A 20,411-nucleotide genomic window follows, 5' to 3' on the forward strand; every position below is an offset into this window, starting at 1 on the left:
AAAAAAAAAAAAAAAAAAAGTTTGTTTTTGGTAAATAATTAATGTTGGAAGCAGTTTATTTGTTTTTTTTTTCTTTGACATTCAGCTTGCCATAACTTGGCTGCACTCCTGACTTCTTGTGGCTTTTCTTTGTCCTAGTTCAATAAAATACTACTTAATGATCTAATTCTTCTTTTAGGTCTTTGTCCACATGATAGCCTTAGTGATTTTTTTTGTATATGTTTAAACATTGTTTCATCAAACCACTCATGGTTTAGTATGTGTGTGTATTATATTTACACATATATGTGTATGTGTGTATAAACACAAATATCTCCAGTATCATCCATTGGGGTGAAATTGAGGCGTTTCTCCCTAGTTCCATCTTTGAGCTTCTTGTTTGTATATTCATTATAACAAACCAGCTGGTTTTTCTTTTTTCTTTCTTTTCTTTCTCTCTTTCTCTTTCTTTCTTTCTTTCTTTCTTTCTTTCTTTCTTTCTTTCTTTCTTTCTTTTCTTTTCTTTTCTTTTCTTTTCTTGATTTTTGAAGACATGGTTTTGCTGTAGCTTTGGAGCCTGTCCTGGAACTCACTCTGTAGACCAGGCTGGCCTTCAACTCACAGAGATCCGAGTGCTGGGATTAAAGGTGTGTGCCACCACCACCTGGCTCCAAACCCGCTGAATTTTATGTGAAATTGTAAAGCTTACACGGCCATATTCTCTTAGCTACGTTTTCTCTAGTTTTAGTTGCTTGCTATGAAACTATTCAAAAGATAATTCCAGAAATAATCTTCAGAGTATGTCCTGCCATTACTGTATCCCACCCTGGGTGAGAATTGTCCCTCTATTAAAACCACGCTATATATGTTATGTCAGTGTGGTAACTGTCTGTACGCAGAAGTTTCTGTCCTGTTAGCCGTTCCCAAGTAGCCACACATAGACTTAATTTTAATTATAAATGCTCGGTCTATAGGTCAGGCTTGTTAGTAGGTGACTCTTACATTTTCAGTGAATCCATATTTTTATCGACCTTTTCCCAGTACATCATGTCCGTCCATCTTGCTTTTCTCTGTGTCTGCTCACCCTCTGACTCTGCCCTCTTCCCAGCGTTCTTTGTTTGGCTCTCCCACAACCTTATTCTGCCCATCTACTGACCAAGCTGCTTCTTCATTAAACCAGGCAGAGTGACACATATTCACATAGTGTAAAGGAATATTCCACACACAGCTTGATTATTACAGTATTGTGAGGTTTGTTCATAACTCTAATTTTACTAAAAATGACACCACAGTTGAAGAATAATGGTGTACAGGAGGCACCCATGAAACATGGGAAGTCATACTAAATCCAGGACTGTTTGTCAACACTGTAGGCACATAAGTAAACACGTAGTGCTTAGGGGGCTTGGTACTGTCCATGACTTCAGATGTCTACCAGAGATGTAGATTTAGGGGCTTGGGAAAGGGCATTGAATATACTAAGTCTATAAGGGACTAAGAATTTTGCATTCACCCAGCAGGGGATATAGAAAGAGAGCCATCTCAGGGGCATAGTAGCCAGCCAGTCTAGACAAAAGGGTGAGCTTAAACAATGGAGGAAGTTGACCTCTGGCTTCCACATGCACTAACACAAGTGAGCACACACTTACACATACATGTGTCCACTTTCCCAAAATCTCATATGTGTGCATCTTATACATATAGGCTGGTGTGTAGAACAAAATTGAACTGTATATAGTAAAATATGTGAAAGTATGCCAAAATACCAGTGTTTGTGGGTGATTTTCCCCCCACCCTTTTAAATATATTTCACATTCTTTTTTTTTTTTTTTGGTTTTTCGAGACAGGGTTTCTCTGCGGTTTTGGAGCCTGTCCTGGAACTAGCTCTGTAGACCAGGCTGGTCTCGAACTCGCAGAGATCTGCCTGCCTCTGCCTCCCGAGTGCTGGGATTAAAGGCGTGCGCCACCAATGCCCGGCTATATTTCACATTCTTATAACCAATCTTTTTAACAGACAGTGTTAACAAAAGAGGCAAAGCTGAGGATCATACCAGGGCCTTCTACATGTTTGCAAATACTCCCACTAAACTATATTGCCAGCCAGAATAAATCTTCATGTTAAAATGGAGACACCTGTGGAAAAGCTAGCAGACGTAGAATTTCATCAGGCTGGCCAGGAAACTCAGGAAAGTAAGCTCTATCTTTCCTGCACAATGGGGGAGCATATTCTGTAATCTAGAAAGGGACAAACACTTAGAAGTAGTGCTTTTCTTTTGTGTTTAATCGTTTTGTTTTGCTTACTATCTCAGGATTTTTATTGCTATTATAAAACACAATACCAAAATGCAGTTTGGAGAAGAAAGGGTTTATTTCAGCTTATAGTTCACCACTTCAGTATACCACTGAAGGATGTTAAGGACAGGAGCGTAGAGACAGTAACTGATACAGACACCATGGAAATTCTTCATGGCTTGCTCAGTCTGCTTTCTCATACAGCACCAGGGATGACCAACCCAAGGTGGTACTGCCTGTAGTAAGCTGGCCCCACTACATCTATCAAGGAAATGTACCACAGGCTTTTCCATAGGCTAGTCTTGTGGGGGTATTTTCTCACTTGAGGTTTTTCTTCCTATAAGACTATAGCCTGTGACAAGTTGATAATCTCTAGCTTCCTTCTCAACAGCATTTGATAGAACTAATACCCTTTCATCATACTCTTTTTGTTGCTTTCGGTAGCACCCATCATTCTTTTCTTTTTTCTTTTGTTGAAGAGGGGGCACGATTTCGAGACAGGGTTTCTCCGTGTAACAGCCCTAGCTGCCCTGGGCTGTAGATCAGGCTGGCCTCGAATTCACAGAGATCCGCTTGCTTCTGCCTCCCAAGTGTGCCCTACCACCACACAGCAGTACATCATTATTTTCATAGCTTGTTAGTTTTTTTTTGTTGTTGTTGTTGTTGCTTTTTTTTTTTCAAGATGTTTCTCTGTAGCTTTGGAGCCTGTCCTGGAACTAGCTCTTGTAGACCCAGCTGGCTTCAAACTCAAAGAGATCAACCTGCCTCTGCCTCCCAAGTGCTGGGATTAAAGGCGTGCACCATCACCAGCTGGCTTTGTGTTAGGTTTTTTTTTTTTTTTATGATTTATTTTTTTCACAAGTTGTCCTTGAACTAATTGGTGATCCTCAAGGCTGGCTATTTTATTTTGTCTTTGACTGACTGAGATGAAGTTACACTCTCCCCCAGACTGGCCTTAAACTCATGAACTCAAGGGGCCTTCCTGTGACTGCAAGTATTTTGTCAATAAGGTCAACTTTTTTTGTTTTATTTTTGTGAGATGAGTTGCTCTGCAACCCTCGTTGTCCTGCTACTTTAGACCAGGCTGGCCTTGAACTCAAGAGATTTGCTGGCTTTTGCCTCCCTGGTGCTGGGACTAAAGGTACGCACCACCATATAGCAGCAGCACAAGGCCAGCTTTTAACAAAATGTTGCTTTGTTGTGTATCAGTTTTCACCTCTGAACAAATGGCACTTTTAATTTTAATCAAAAGTGAGAATTCTATGACTTACTCTTTTTTTCTGTGCTCTAGTTAGCAAATGTAATTAATATAGTATCAACTTTAGAGGATTCTAACCTGTAGGTGTGCTTCAGATCCACCCCTTTCCAGAGAAGCATAAATTTTCATCTAATTTGTTGAACTGTCTCCTGAAACACTCTTCTTTTTACATCTGTTTTCTCAGTCTCCTTGCCACATAGGGGTCAGGGGATTATTGTTTTAAAGGGTATGTTGTGCTGTGAATAGGGTTAGGGCTAGGGGCTAGAGATCTGCCCATGGATAATAGCACATTTGAAGTCTCTCTCTTGTTTAAGTATCCTGTGAGAACTTCTCTTTCCTTTCTGTCTGGGTAGCACTGATCAAACTTTTTAGATCTTGGCTTACAGTATTATATTTCTTCAGATCTTATTGATTCCTGGTTTTTTTATTCTTTGTTGCTTGAGACGGTGTAAATGTTTCTGAATTTCTGATCATCATGTCTCTAGTAACAGAGTCCTAAGATTACAAGCATGTGCCACCTGGTTTTATGCGGTACTGGGAATTAAACACATGGCTATGTGTATCTAAGCAAGCACTTTCAACTGAGTTATATCTTAGCCCTCTAATTATTTTTCTCATATTTTCCTTGTCCATCATAGTTTATGTTGGAATGCATTTTCATATGTTTTTTAAGCTTGTCTTTGTAGTTGAACTGTATGTTCCTGGTGAACAGTTTCACCTTGTTTTTCTTGTTTTTAGTTTTACTTTTGCTCCAAACTCCTTGTCTCTTTCTTAGTAGTTACTTAGTACTTGTTTGTCAACTGGGTGAAGAAACAGCAGGCTTGGTGGATGTCATTCCCATCCATTGTATCTTTCTGTATTATCATTTCTGTTCTCTGTCCTGAACTTCAGAGTGTTTGCCTGGAGCTTGTGTGTTGTAGGATTTAGTTCCATTGAACCCAAATGAATGTCAGGTTGATTTGGATTAAAAGCTGTAAAACTTGTAAAAGATGGAAATAGAATGGAGTTAAATAGAAAATGGCGGTGGTGGTAGGCTGGAGGATGGCTTTGTAGTGAGGAGCACTTGGATTGATTTTATGTGTATGGGCGTTTTTCTTGCATGCATGTATGCTTACTACATAGATATCTGGTCCTGCAGAAGTTAGAAGAGGACACTAGACTATCTGGAATTGGAGTTAGGGATGGTTCTGCGCCACTGTGTGGTTGCTAGGAGTTGAACCCAGGTCCTCTGCAAGAATAGCAAGTAGTCTTAAGTCCTGAGCCATCTCTCTAGGTACTAATTTCAAAATTATTATTTTTAAAGAAAATAGATACAGAAAATGTTCGTGCCAGGGTGGTGAGTGAAATCAGAGATCATCTTGAGCTTCGGTGTCATGAAAGGAACATTTTGATTTGCAGTATTTTAGAACAAAAACCTAAGTGCCACAAACAGCCTCGAAGCAGGATTAGTGGATTGCAGTTAGACTGGATAAATTATATATGTAAGTTAAGTACATATTAATGCCATATCAAAACAGTTGAAGACCCTTGTTCACCACAGTTTTGCTTTTCAATATTATATTTTGTGATTATTACAGCATATGGTGATAGTAAGTTTGGCTTTTTTATTATTGAAGGGGCTTTAAGTGTGTGAGAAAATTATAATACTACTTACTTAGAAATTTTAAATTAGAATTTAAAATACTAAAATGGCTGTAGTATTTATTGAAACTTATGGAGTAGAAATTGCTAAAGCCTTCAAATTAAGATGGGGGAGGGGAATACTGAAACGGTTGACCCAGGATACTTATGTAATCCTGATTATAATCATATAGCTGGTAACATAGAACTCAATTTTATCTCATCTAGAAGTTTGTACTTATGAAAAGAAATCACACCATTTTGGTTTCAGCATACTATCTCTAACTTTTGCTCTTAGTTTTAGAAGTTGGATATTCAGTGTATGGTAGGCCTTCCTTTTTCAGAACTTGTAGGCAGTTAGTAGTGACAGTTGCTGAAGTGTATGCTAGACCTGAGTGGGATGGTGGTAGAAGGGATTGTCTTTAAAAAAAAAAAAAAAAAAGCGGGGAGAGCAGTCTAGAATATCCAGTATGGTGGTAGTACATGCTTTAATCCCAGCACTCAGGAGACAGAGATAGGTGGATTTCTGTAAGTTTGAGGCCAGCCTGGTCTACAGAGCGAGTTCCAGGATAGCCTGCCACCCCCCCCCCCAAAAAAAACACAAGAAAGAAAAGAAAAGAAAAGAAAAATACCCAATAAATGCTTCTGTCCTCCACACATCTATCTGCAAAGCACAGACACAATCAAATATGCACACCACACCCACAAGGTGTAGGTAGTCAGCATTTTAATGTACCTTGAAGAAAATAGTCCAAGCATTTCATGAACTTAGGTTTCTGCATACTCGTACTTTCTTTTCCTCTCATCTCCAGCCTTCCTCCATTATTGGAGTCATAATTTCACTCTGCAGTTCAGACTGGCCTTGAATTTAATCCCTCTATCTGCTTCCTGAGTCAGGGGTTATAGACCTCTACCACCATGCCTACCTCGGCTAGATTACAAGTGCTTACTGGAAGAATATTAAGGCAAAAGTTCTTTTTGTTGTTTTATATGTTTTGTTACAGAGAGCTAATAAATAAACTATTGGAATAATCTTCATTCAGAAGTCCCTTTTTGTGCTGGATCAATGTCTCTACAGTTAAGAGCATTTACTGCTCTTGCAGAGGACCCAGGTTTAGTTCCTAGCACTCACATGACAGCTTAAAACCATGTGTAACTCAGGTTCCAGGGAATCTGGTACCATCTTTAGTTAAAGATTTCCTTATGGGCTGGAGAGATGGCTTAGTGGTTAAGAGCACTGGCTGCTCTTCCAGAGGTCGTGAGTTCAATTCCCAGCAACCACATGGTGGCTCACAACCATCTATAATGAGATCTGGCGCCCTCTTCTGGCATGTGGGCAGACATGAAGGCAGAATGTTGTATACACAATAAACAAACAAATAAAATCTTTAAAAAAAAGATTTACTTATTTATTATGTACAGTGTTCTGTCCGTGTGTATGTCTGCAGGCCAGAAGAGGGCACCGGTTCTCATTACAAATGGTTGTGACCCACTATGTTGGTGCTGGGAATTGAACTCAGGACCTCTGGAAGAGCAGCCAGTGCTCTTAACTGCAGTTTTTGTTTGTTTGTTTGTTTGTTTGTTTGTTTGAGACAGGGTTTCTCTGTGTAACTGCCTTGGCTGTCCTGAAACTCACTCTGTAGACCAGGCTGGCTTTGAGCTCACAGAGATCCACCTGCTTCTGCCTCCCAAGTGCTGGGATTGAAGGTGTGTGCAGCCACCACCCAGCCATTTTTTGAAATTTTTTTTTGTTTGTTTGGTTTAGTTTTTTTAACCCTTTACGTTTTGGCTCCCAGATCCCAAATAAATAAATCACGTGGTGGTTTATTCTTATGAATGCCCGACCTTAGCTTGGTTTATTCCTAGCCAGCTTTTCTTTACTTAAATTATCCCATCTATCTTGTGCCTCTGGGCTTTTCCCTTCCTCTATTTCTGTATACCTTTCTTTACTTCTTCCTCTATTGGTTGCTATGTAACTGGGTCGCTGGGCCCTGATGTCCTCTTCCTCTTTTTGATCTTTTCTTCCCAGATTTCTCCTATTTATTCTCTGCCCACTGGCTCTACCTATCCTTTCTCCTGACTTGCTGTTAGACCAATCGGGTGTTTTAGACAGGCAAAGTAACACAGCTTCACAGAGTTAAACAAATGCAGCATAAAAGAACGCAACACATCTTGCATCATAAAAGCAAATGTATCAGCCTGGCGGTGGTGGCGCACGCCTTTAATCACAGCACTCAGGAGGCAGAGGCAGGCGGATCTTTGTGAGTTCGAGACCAGCCTGGTCTACAAGAGCTAGTTCCAGGACAGGCTCCAAAACCACAGAGAAACCCTGTCTCGAACCCCCCCCCCCAAAAAAAAAAGCAAATGTATCACAGCATTAACAAATGTAGCACATCTTATAATAATAGCCATCTCTTCAGTCCCAGAAGTGCTATTTTCTTTTCTTTCCCACATGACCAAACTCCCCCTCTCCCCTCAGAGTTTGTAAGGTCCTCCTGCCTCCACCTCTCTAGTGCTGGGATCAAAGGGCATGCCCCACCACCAGCTGACTTAGATCATCTGTTTTTAAATAGGTCCTAAAAATTCAGTTTTCTTAATGAAATTTGTGTTCTTCTAAATAAATATTTACTACTTAGAACTTTGAGCCATAACACAGAGCAACACAAAGTTTAAGTTCAGAGAATTACATACTGTCACTGCGCTATGGCCTCAAGATCTGTCTTCATGCTGGTTTTTAAAAATGTACTTTATGGGGTTTGTTTGTGTGCATGCGCAAGTACATGCATGTGTGTACACGAACACATGTGCATGTTAACAGCACAGATGTGGAGTCAGTTTTCTCATTCTACTTTTATGAGTTTTGGAGATTTAAATCAATTTAGGCTTGTATAACAGGCACTTGGCTTTCCTGCCAATGCGGGGCTGGGCTGGCCCTGGGGCTTCATGCTCATTCTTTTATGTTCCAGATTATGCAACTATTTTTTGACCACAGAAATCTCCAAGACTATGATAATCCCTTGATACTTTGATTTGTATTAGGAAATCGATTTTACTAATCTTGATTTTGCTATCTACAAGATCATCAAACTTTTTTATTGCTTTATTTCCATTTCCCACCCCCCCACACATACACTTTTAAGTCTAAATTCCCCAGAAGAAGAAACATGCAGTATTTATGAGTCTTGCTAGTTTCTTTTAACATTATGATAACCAGTTATATCAGTTTTCCTACATTCTTAATTTCGCTTTTCTTTATGTCTGTATAAAATTCCATTGTGTTGACAGGCAATGGTGGCGCACATCTTTAATCCCAGCACTCAGGAGTTCAAGGAAGGTGGTGAATTCAAGGACAAGCAGGGCTAGCTATGCAGAGAAAGTTTGTCTCGAACCCTCTCTCCTCCCCCCAGTTCCATTGTGTACATGTACCACATTTTTTCTATCCGTTCATTTGTTGATGAATATCTAGTGTTATTCCTTTTCTTAGCTTTTGTGGATAGATAGCAATGAATATGATTGATCAAGTATCTCTATGGTAAGCTGACTTAGAGTCCTTTAGGTGTAATGTATCCTAAAGTGATATATCTCCGGTGGTAGAGCTGGATCACGTGATACTTCTGTTGGGTTTTGAGAAGTCTCCATGGTGATTTCCATGAAGACTACACAAGTTTACCCTCCCATCAGCCTTGAGTAAGGTCCCTCTTTCCCCACATCCTTGCCAGAAATTGTCATTGTGTTCTTAATGATAGCCATTCTGACTTGGACAAGAAGTCACTTTCTTCTTTAAAGTTATGTTTAATTCTATGTAAAGCCTTGAAATTTTAGATGCCTCCACTGTTAGGTGCACACAGAACCAAATACTGTTTGCCTTTGCTCTTCTGGCTCCAGTGCTCTTCACCCCACTTAGTAGTGCCTAGGAATTATCGTGGACATGCCCATTCATTCTTTTCACCGGCCCCATGCTGTTTGCTTCTATAATGTCTCTTTTGCCTTCATTGAGTCCTTGTTTTTGTATATCAGTAGCATTGTAGCATCCATTCACAGGTTGTTTTAGCCTGCTGCCAGTGATCCCTGGATGGATGTATGTTCTCACTGTGTCTAAGCTTGACCATTTAACTTTTATTGTTGTTGATCTGGTCCCTGCTTTCTTGCTCCCAGGTTCATTGCTCTCTGGCACATGCTTCTTTCATACAGTCGTTCTCTGCTGTGTAGTGCATTTAGAAACCAGCTCTAGAAACCATGTTCATTCCAGGGAGTAAGGTTTACTTTTCACTCTGTCATCAAGGACTAGGTTAGATACCCTTTTGTGTGCACTCACCCAATCCCAAGATAGTCTAGCAGTTTTCATCAGAATTTTTCTGATTGTTATAATTCTCTTTTCTCCCAAGCTTCTTGAAGACAGAAACCATGTATCTTGAATAATTTTACCTAAGGCTTAGATTAATATCTGGGAAACAGTGAGTTGTCAAGCAGAATGAATAAATCATTTTTTTTTTATAGAAACTGTTGAGGTAAGCATTATATAAGGCCCTAAATTCTAGGTGTAAAGCCTTTTAATGTGTCCTGATTCTTCTATTTTCTTTTTTTGAAGAAGGTTGTAGGTGTTTCTATAAGCAGAAATTGATATTTGGATTGTTTAGAGTCACATAAACCCCATTGATAAGTGATATAATTTACTAATTATTATTGCCTTCTAGCAGTATAGTTTTTGAAGGGATGAGGGAGGAGAGCGTGTGTCTATGTGTGAGATTCATATATGTGTACATAAATTCAGAGGCCAAAAATTGAGAGTATCTCCCAAAAATTCACAAACCTGAATTTTTGAGATCTTTTGCTGAGCCTGGCAGTCACCAATCTGACTAGACTGGCTGACCCTCCTGTCTCTACCTCAGGGAATCTGGGTGCCTGGCTTGTTTGTCAGTGATTCTGGTCATTAAGCTCAGGACTTTTTTAACTGAGTCATCTCAGCCTGCTTAATTCCTTCCTGCTTTTCTTCTATTTAAATGCCAGTGTTCTTGATTTGTCCTTCCCTTCCTCTTTTCTTTCCATCCTTTTCCCCCTTTCTTCCTCTCAGGTTTGTAACTGGTTTCTCAGCTTTTATTCTCCTTGATGCTTTGGACCATCCAGGAGATTGTCACATGCATTGGAAGATGTTAGTTAGCATCCTTGGCCTCTCAGTTTTACCAGTAGCATTTCCAAGTTTTGAAAAAAATGGGACGTTGACAAAAATGTCTCCTGGAATTAGTCAAGTGTCTCTGTGGGCGGTTGTTTTCTCTGTACTCCCTTGGCCTCCTGGTGTGTGTGTGTGTGGGGGGGGGCTTCCCCATGTGTGCACATCATAGAGGATGGAGGAGGACATTAGGTGTGTTCCTGCTCTTTATTCTCAGCCTTCTTCCCTTGAGATAGGGTCTGTCACTGAACTTAGAGCTTGCTGCTGTTGTCAGGCTGTTCTCTATGCCAGTGAGCCCTCCAAAGTTTCTTGTTCTCATGCCTATATATATATATATATATATATATATACACATACACACACCCAATTGAACCTTTCCCCAGTGTAAATGGGGGCAGATGATGGGGCACAGTTTGTCCTCAGTAACTGTTACTTTCTGCTGAGATTTTCTTTTCTTCTGCTTCTCCTCCTCCAGTTCTTTTTTTCTTTTTCTTTTTTTTGGTTTTTTGAGACAGGGTTTCTCTGTGTAACAGTCTTGAACTCACAGAGATCCGCCTGCCTCTGCCTCCCGAGTGCTGGGATTTAAAGGTGTGCACTACCACTGCCCAGCTTTAATATTTTTCCTGTTTTTGTTTGTTGCTTGTTTGGTTGGTTGTTTTTTCAAGACAGGGTTTCTCTGTTGCTTTTTGGAGCCTGTCTGTCCTGGAACTTGCTCTGTAGGCCAGGATGGCCTTGAACCCCCCCCCCCCCCAAATGCTGGGATTAAAGGTGTGCGCCACCACCCCTGTTTCTCTTCTTAGCTCTTCTAGAATGAATAAAATCTACTTTCTGTTTCCTTCTTCCTTTACTGCTTTACCCAATGGAACAATGAAAAACAAGTATGCTGTCATTTTCTTGTCCCCAAAAGGGAGCTACTACCTCATCTTCCATCTCTTGGTGTTTTAATTTTTCCTCTTACGTTGTCCTCATTCACTTAGTGCGGTCACTCAGAAACTCCTGTCTGCTCGATTCCTGGCTATTCTAGATGCCACCTCTGGTCTCACAACTGAGATGCACGAAGGACACTAGCATTTTTAATAATATTGAAATCAAATTCAATACTATTGTACTTTATTTTGTATCTTCCTAGAACAAGTTCTCTGTCCATTTCATAGCTTGTCAGTTACGATTTCTAGGGTCCTACGCACTTTGAATGGCTTACCAAGTGGTTTTAAACACAGCTCTCAGCTGCTTTCTTCTGTTTGGAAACCTTTTCTTGCTCTTAGAAATGCCTACAATGCTTAACTTTTGGTTGTTTGTTTAATTAACAAAAATACTTGTTAAGTTAAAAGCGACTTAGATTCTTTTAGACAAATATTTTGTGAAAATTTTTTTTAGTGTTAGCTTATTTTAGTAGTTATTAAACACTAATTAAATTTATTTAGAGGAGAAATCTTGTCTGACCAATTTGGCTGCTAAATTATAAGATATTTAAATAAACTTTCTTTGGTTGCAGGTATTTATAACAGCAATGATGTAGCTGTATCCTTTCCAAACGTGGTGTCTGGCTCGGGATCTAGCACTCCTGTCTCTAGCTCTCACATACCTCAGCAGTCATCTGGGCATTTGCAACAGGTGGGAGCCCTCTCCCCCTCAGCTGCATCATCTGTAACCCCTGCAGCCACTACAACTCAGGTATGTCATAGTTCAGAGCCAGCCTTATTAGCAAGCATTGTGATTGTTGCCAATAAAAATCAGAAAATGTAGAAAAATGTATGAGTCAATTTGGCGTTTTTGTTGGCTTTTTGCCACTCCTCTTCTTTTAAAAAAAAGAACATTTAAAATTGAACAAATAGTATTTGAAAATCTTTTGTATAAATTATTTTAATTAACCTAGGAGATAATATTGAAGAGTAAATGACCCCAGCCTGAAGAGATAGCTCACTGGTTAAGAGTTGTGTGCTGCTTTTGAAAGAAAGCAGAGTTCAGTGTCTGGCACCTGGTGTAACTGCAATTCAGGGATCCGGTTCCTCTGACACCTGGGACCTACACTTGTGCGGATTTCTACCCACACACACTTAGTCTGTACACCAGGGTGGCCTGGAACAGAGATCCACCTGCCTTTCACTCTGAGTGCAGGTATTAAAGGCATGTATCACTGCCTGTCCCCAGCCCTCAATTTTATATATAATTTTAAGGTATGGTCTCAACTAAGTTGCCCAGGTTGGCTTTAAATTCATTCTTTGGACTAAGTGGGCCTTGAACTGGTGGTCTTGCTTTGGAGTGCTGAGTGACTGATACTGGTCAGCTTCACTAGGTCTGGCAATAGGAATGTTACGAAAAACAAGTGATAGAAAAGCGAAACCGTAGTCTTGTATCTTATTAATAAGAAAAATAATTAAGATGTTTTGGAAAACCGTTTAAACTGTTACTTCTAAAGGTAATTGTTTAAGAGTCCTAAACTATGAATATTTGAATTATTTGTGTTTGTTATATGTGGGCACAAACAATGTGCATGTTTAGGTCTGAGACAGCTGACTCTGGAGATGAAACCTAGGTAGCTAGGCTTGTATCACAGGAAGGAAAGTGCCTTTACCCTCTAAGCCGTCTTGTGCATGCTTGTCCTGCCTTTCCCCACTATTTTAAAGCTACATCCCTGAGCTTTAAAAACTGAGTCTTTGTGTCTGTCTGCAGAGTTTCAAGGCTTTAGAGCTTTGTGCCACCACACCCAGCTTCATTCTGTAATCATCTTATTTCACTTTTTTTCAAGACTCTAGGAACAGATTTTTTAACATTGGAGAAAAGTTGCTATAGTGTAATTTTTAAAGCACTAGTTTGTCTAGTTAGCGTTTAATTGCTGTGTGGAGAAAGCCTTTGCCTAACCTGTGTGAGGCCGTAGGTTTGATTCTCTAACCAAGCTTTTAAAAAGAAAAAAAAAAGAAAATACAAATTTGAGCTTTTCTATATATGCATAATTTCTGTTATGAGACTTTAAAATATGCATTTCTTTGGTGTTTCCTGGATGTCCGTTTTTTAAAATTTTATATTTATTTTTGGTTTTTTAAGGTAGGGTTTTTCTGTGTTGCTCCGGCTATCCTAAATCTCACTCTGTAGACCAGGCTGCCCCTAAACTCACAGAGATTCACCTGCCTCAGCCTCTTAAGTACTGAGATTAAAGGTGTGTGCCACCACTGCCTGCCATATGCTGTATTATTAGAGTACAACATTGTATTATTGTCATGTGTGTTTTTATGAATGGTGTTGGGCAGTCATCATTTTAATTAAGCCAAATAATAGACTGAACAAAGGGTCTGATTATCTGTGCCATTTTTGAACATGAAAATGCACTATTTGGTGAATAAGGGTAGCTTGATTACTTTAGAAGGGTTTCCTTTAGCTTTTCTGTTTTTCGAGACGGGGTTTCTCTGTAGTTTTGGAGCCTGTTCTGGAACTAGTTCTTGTAGACCATGCTGGCCTACAAGATCCAGAGATCCACCTGGATTCTGCCTTCCGAGTGCTGGGATTAAAGGTGTGCGCCACCACCGCGTGACCTTTCTTTAGCTTATTTCTCTGGAAAAGTAAGGGATGGAAATAACAGGACTTAGGGAGGGTGAAAGAACAAATGAAAGAATGGCTCTAATAAATTGTTTTATCTCTTTTAATTAAATGTAACTATGTAACTATGTGCTGTTTGATAGCTCTTTACCCTTGGACCAAGTCTCACTTTTGAATATTTCCAGTTTGCATTTTTTTTCTGTTTTTATAGAAGTCTGTTTAATTATTCTGGTTAATTCTAGGCTGAATTTAGCAACTGAGGCACATTGACCTCTCAGTTGAACTGAGTGCAGATCTACTTCAGTTTAGCTGCCTGAGACAATAAAAAGGTGTTCAATGTGAAAATGTAATATGTTTTAGCAGTCTATAAGGGGAAAGAAACAAAAATTAGAGAACTTTTAAAATTATTCATTGACTCCCTTCCTCTCCCCCCATGTCAACATTCATTTCAATTTAACCGTTTCATAACTCTTAGTTGGCTTTTAAATGTAGTTACTTACATCTTAGCATTTTAACTATATACAGTGTAAAACAAAGCAATGTTAAAAGATGGGCAGTGAACATTATCAGTACTTAAAATGTGATCCTAGATGTCTTGTCACCATTAAGAACTGTGCAAGAACATTAAGAAGATAGCATGTGCAAGGGCTAGGGTTCACGCAGCACTGCCAAAAAGAAAGCGAGATAAAACACACAACACACGTGAACACTTTAACAGGTAGATATTCTAAAATGTGTGTAGAGAATAGAAATGTAAATAATTTTTGGCCGAACCCTTCACCACATAATTTAATAAAGTCAGAATTTTTAGGGCCTGGATTGAAGCTAGAAGTTCAGCAGTCATTCTTTCTGGCCCTCTGTGTAAGTAAGATCAACAGACCTTTCATGTAATTTATTTATTTTGGTTTATAAATTGTCACTCAGGGAAGTAGTAAAGAAGATAAAAATCAGGACAAGCTGATAGAAATTTTTTTTTAATTTATTTATTTATTGAGGATTTCTGCCTCCTCCCCGCCACCGCCTCCCATTTCCCTCCCCCTCCCCCGATCAAGTCCCTCTCCCTCAAGCTGATAGAAATTAAAGAGTAAAATAGATTTGGGGTTTTAATCGGAAAAGGACACTTGTAAAATTATGTGGAGAAAAGAAAAATATAAAAAACTGCTTTATAAGTTAATTTTATATTCTTAAATATTTTATACTAAATATTTTTAAGTGTTATATTTTAGCTTACTTGATATGCTGTACTTGTTTTTTAGAGTAACTTTTCCTTTACATGTAGTTGGTATAAAAAGCTCAGTACATAGTATATCAGTGGTCGTAACTGTAGATCCTTACCATTATTGGAAGGTAAAATGTTTTGTATTTTTTCTAATTGGATCATCAGTTAAGGGTTTAAATCATTTTAGGAGTACCGCTGACTTTTCATATTGCTTTTCATATTCCACTACTTTCTCCCTAAAAGATAAGTGATAACATTGATTAGATATTAACCACTTTAGCAATCTATTTAGAATTGGTTATTCTGTCCAGTTCTCCTGTCCTATCGAGAGTGTTCAGTAATGGTTTAACTGCACTTTAATCCTCCTCCTACTTTTTGGAGACTCAATTGTGGAACATTTCAGCATTAGCCTAAACAGTGGTTTTGAATACATTAAGCTTCTAACAATTAGGGAGCAGTTTGGGGCATTGAGTAATGGGGAATGATGCAATTGAACCTGACAGCTTCAACAGTCTGCCTACTCATGGGACCAGAAAGTTGTTCACACTTGGTTTCATCTCTCATCACACGCTGGGTATTAATGCTTCACTGGTGGTAGCTGACTCAGAATTGGAGTTGGTTCTCAGGAAAGTATGAAGTTTGAATCATGGCAGAGAATAAATGAAACTGATCCAGTCCTTGTCTAATGTCCATTATTTCTTTAAGAAAACCTTTCTGTTCAAACATGTGCTCATAATTATAAGTGTGTGTGCAAATAAAACTTTAAAACATCTTAATACTTGCATTGTATTTGAAGTCTTGTATGCTTTTGTTGTGGTGTGTGTATGGTGGGGGGGTTCTTCTTTTTTTGGGAGTCCTCAAGGGCTGCCCCTGCAGGGCTGGTTTATTTAAGAAATATCCATTGCTGCCAATGACAGAAGTCTGCATGAAGTCGTCAGTTGTGACATGGTTTTGCTTTCTAACTCCTGTGTCTCTTTCTGAAAGACTGTTTTCAGCCACCCGAGATGCTCTGTTGGTACCTTCCTGCGGGCTAGCTCTTGTGTTCTCCTTATGTTTGGTTGCATTCGGATGGCTGGTGTCACTGCTCTTTTCACAAGAACCATTGGTTTCTCCATCTGTAGCCATGGGAGTCTCTCCTGTCTGTGTCTCTGTGGAACCTTCATCAGCAGCCACAGGTGTACCTTCCCTTAGCAGCTCAGTTTTCATGCAGCAGTCCTGCTTGGCCAGAACTGCCTGCTTTAAGAAACTTTTAGACTTGGAAAAAAACAAAACCAAAAATTTCTACATTTTTGACAATCCTGCCATATAGTCAGGGCTAGCTGGCTTTGAACTCCTGTTGCCTAAAGTGGTCTGGAGCACATCGTGTTGTAGCGTTCCTCCTCTGCTTTTCCAGTGTTGAGATTACAGGTGTGACCACTGTGCTCAGGGAGATTGCTGTATTGGTATCAAATCTGCAGGTGAAATAATTCTTACAGTGAGGCTTTATGCCATCTAATGGTTCTTTGGACACGGTTTTTACTCGTGGATATTTGCCACAACTAGTATCAGTATATAATTGATAATTTATCTTATCCAAGTTTATGGAAATACAGAAACCATATTAGTTTACAAACAGTATGCTCTTAAAAGTTTTTTATTGCGTATTTATTTTGTGTATTGTGTGGGTGTGCACATGGACAGTGTGCATGTGTATAGGTCATAATAGAACTTGCAGAAGGCTCTTTTCTGCTTCAGGTTTCAGGAATTAAAGTTAGATTTTCACACTTGGCAATAGGCACCTTCATGTGCTGAAACATAGTTTTGACTGTCACAGAAATAAAATAACAAGCTGAACTATGGGATGCTTACTTGTCCTGTTCTAGATGTTTTTATGAGCCCATTATGCATATTAACTATATTCTTACAGTATTCTGGTAAGAAAACCATTATACCATCATTCCTATAATAGGAATTTGAGGGTAGAGAAAGTTAATGGCTTGCCTACAGCTTAGCTAGTAGCAGATACAGCGGTGATTAAAAAAAAAATGTTTTACTTTAAAAGTATATATGAAGTAGGGACCTGGAGATGGAGCTTAGTAATAAAACACTTGCCTAGCATATGTGAGTCCTGTGTTTCATTCCTAGCCCACAAAATAAACCAAAAAACGTAAAGTATATATGAATTGGTTATTTATTTATTTATTATTTATTTATTTATTTAATGTTTTTCGAGACAGGGTTTCTCTGTAGCTTTGGAGCCTGACTTGGAACTCCCTTTGTAGACCAGGCTGACCTTGAACTCACAGAGATCCACCCGCCTCTGCCTCCCGAGTGCTGGGATTAAAGGCGTGCCCCACCACCCGGCTGAATTGGTAATTTTTAAAAGTAGTCTTTAAAAAAAAAAAAATCGTACAATTGGTGTGTCTGCACCACATGTGTACCTAGTGCCTGCCAGAAGAGGGAGCTGTATTCCTTGGACCTGGTATTTCTAATAGTTGTGAGTTAGCTGCCACGTGGGGGTTGGGAATTGAACCTGGATCCTCAGAAAGAGTAACTCATGTTCTTAACTATTGAGCTGTCTCTCTCAGCATCTTAACAAATAATCTTAATAAAAATTTTGGAAGAACACATTTTTTGTTTGTATTGCTTTTTGAGGCAGGATTTCTCTGTGCAGCCCTGGCTGTCCTGGAACTCACTCTATAGAACAGGCTGAGCCTGAACTCAGAAATGCACCTGCCTCTGTCTCCCGTGGCCTGGGAAGAAAGGTGCGTGCTCCCATAGCCTGGTAAGACGTTTTTGATTGTAGACAAAACTTTTTTTTTTTTGTAAATGCAATTGCTTTCTTATGTGTAATTTTTTCTATTTAAAAATTTTAAAGAACTTTTGTTACAATGAAGTCAAACTGTAATTTTATCTACAGTTTTTCTTAAGTGTTATTTCTTGATCTTTTCTTGTATTAGCCATCAAGACAGTTATAGTTAAAAGCTAAGCTTTTTTCTTTCTTTAATTCTTTTTTTCTTTCAAACTTTCTCTCTCTCTCTCTTTTTTTTTTTTTTTTTTTTTTTTCTCTTTCTTTTTTTTTTTTTTTTTTTTTTTTTTTTTTTTTTTGTGGAGGGGGTGTTGCTTGGTTGGTTTTTTTTCTTTTTTTCTTTCGAGACAGGGTTTCTGTTGTGGCTTTGGAGCCTGTCCTGGAACTAGCTCTTGTAGACCAGGCTGGCCTCGAACTCACAGAGATCTGCCTGTCTCTGCCTCCTGAGTGCTGGGATTAAAGGCATGTGCCACCAATGCCCGACTTTGGTTAGTTTTTCGAGAGAAGGTTTTTCTGTGCAGCCCTGGCTGTTCTGTAGACCAGCCTGTCCTCAAACTTAGAGGCCCGCCTGCCTCTGCCTTCCAAGAGTATTGGGATTAAAGATGGCACTAGTACCTGGCTGAAAGAATATAAAATTATGTTCCAGTGCTAGAATGTTGAAAAAATAGCTACTACTACATTTTGAAGGTTGTATAAATCATTTGACTGCAGTGTTGACTAATGGGTTAATTGTGTGCTTTAAAACAGTTTTTGTCCTAAATGCACTGCTATTATATTTTCTAAGGTTGAAAATTTTACAAGTAACTATTGTATTTCACCCCTAATTTTTATTTTTATGAAGAACAGTCTCATGTGTTTGCTTTTCTATCAAAGGTGAGCACACTGGTCATCCCATATCCGCCCCCCAGTCCTGGGGTTGTAGACTCTGCCATGTCCTGTCTGATGTCATTCTTCGTGTTTGTTTATCATATAATGTATTAGACCTAGCTCTTTCCAGTTTGTGTGTGCGTGTGCTCATGCACGTATGTGCCTGCACCTCAGCATGTGTATAAAGGACAGCTTTTGGGAGTGTGGGTCCTGAGGATTGAACTCATCTGGTCCTGCAGACTTGATAGCAAGTTCAAGTCGTCTGGTCAGCTTAAGACCAAATCTTTCCCCTTCTTTATAGGTAAAAGTCCTTAGAGCAAGCCCAGCATGTAGGCATTCTGTAGTCACCAGTTTGCAAGAGCTCATCACAGACACATCTGTGATCATAAGCAAGTCCTTAAAATAGAAAAGATGTATTAATAGGTAGATTAGAGCAGACGTAGAGTTTTGATCTTAAAATTTTTAATAGGATAGACTAAACCCTGAGTTTTACTTATTTGTCTTGAGGTTGAACATTGCCTTGAGATCAATGTTTGTGCCTTTTATAGCTGTCTGATACATTAAGTTGTTAATGCCTTTTAAAAAAAGTTAGACACTTGTTTAAAAATGATTTAGATTTACTTCAATAATTGTTCAATTTATTTTTAGTTTGTTGGTCTTTGGGTCCAATTATAAAATAATTGTATTTTATAAAAGTGAGCTTTTCTATAGATTGTTAGAATTCCTTCTAGATTCATAGAAAAGCTATAACAGCAGTGCAAAATGTTCCTACATAAATTGTGACTGTCCTGTTTACTCAGCTTCCCTCGTGTGCTTTCGGAAGTCACTTCCCTTACCTGGACAGAAGAGAATGAAGTGCTGGAATGCTATAACATAGGGACTTGCTTCCAAAAATTCCCGTCTTTATACCATACCCTCTGTAGGAGACTGTGATACATTGATAATTTGCTTTCAGCCTTTTGCTTTCTGGGAAATAAGCTTTAGAGAAGCGTATGTGTTAATAGTTCCCTTATTCCTTGTTAAAGTTTTTTTTTTTTTTTTTTTTTGGTTTAAAAGCTTTCAGTGCCCTTTGCTGTTACTTCTGTAGGTTAACAGGGATTTTTTTCTAGTCCTCTTGAATCTTGATACTTCTTTTTGTTGGTGACAGCAAAGCTAATTTTGGGGGGGAACAACAGGGTCTTTGTTGTCCAGGCTGACCTTGGGTTCAGTGATAGTCCTGACTCATGTTCTTTTCCTCACATTGATGTGTCTCTTAGCTGAACTCAATGTGCAGTAGTTCAGAAGCATCACTGTACAGAATAAAAGCACCTTCCTGTCCAGCAAAATTACTAATTACAATTTCTCTTTGAAAATTTATTTTTCTTTTTGAAACACAATCTTTCCTTGTAACCTCAAGCTTGTGATCCTCCTGCTTGAACTTCGTAAATGTTGGAAGTATAAGAATATGACATCATACTTGGGTTGACCATTTCTTGTTTAGATAAATGTAATAATAATTTTTTTAGAAAAAGAAAATACTGTAAATTTTTTGTTTTTAGCCATTCAGATAGTTTTGGAAATTGGTCACATAGAACAGTACCCTACCCAGCAGTCCTCCCTACCCCTACCCAGCAGTCCTCCCTACCCCTACCCAGCAGTCCTCCCTACCCCTACCCAGCAGTCCTCCCTACCCCTACCCAGCAGTCCT

The 20,411-nt window shown here is 39.0% G+C and overlaps 1 protein-coding gene across 11 annotated transcripts in view; it reads left to right on the forward strand.

Annotated features, from left to right (window-relative positions):
- Positions 1 to 20,411, forward strand: part of Mllt10 (MLLT10, histone lysine methyltransferase DOT1L cofactor) — a 150,774-nt gene that overhangs the window by 111,945 nt on the left and 18,418 nt on the right. For all 11 annotated transcript variants that reach the window (XM_026782846.1, XM_005354656.2, XM_026782848.1 and 8 more), the window contains one exon: positions 11,812 to 11,990. In XM_026782846.1, coding sequence (XP_026638647.1) covers positions 11,812 to 11,990 — 179 coding nt within the window. The remainder of the gene's footprint in view (positions 1 to 11,811; positions 11,991 to 20,411) is intronic.

Source organism: Microtus ochrogaster, chromosome 16 (assembly GCF_000317375.1).
Source record: "Microtus ochrogaster isolate Prairie Vole_2 chromosome 16, MicOch1.0, whole genome shotgun sequence".
NCBI classification, from domain to species: Eukaryota; Metazoa; Chordata; class Mammalia; order Rodentia; family Cricetidae; genus Microtus; species Microtus ochrogaster.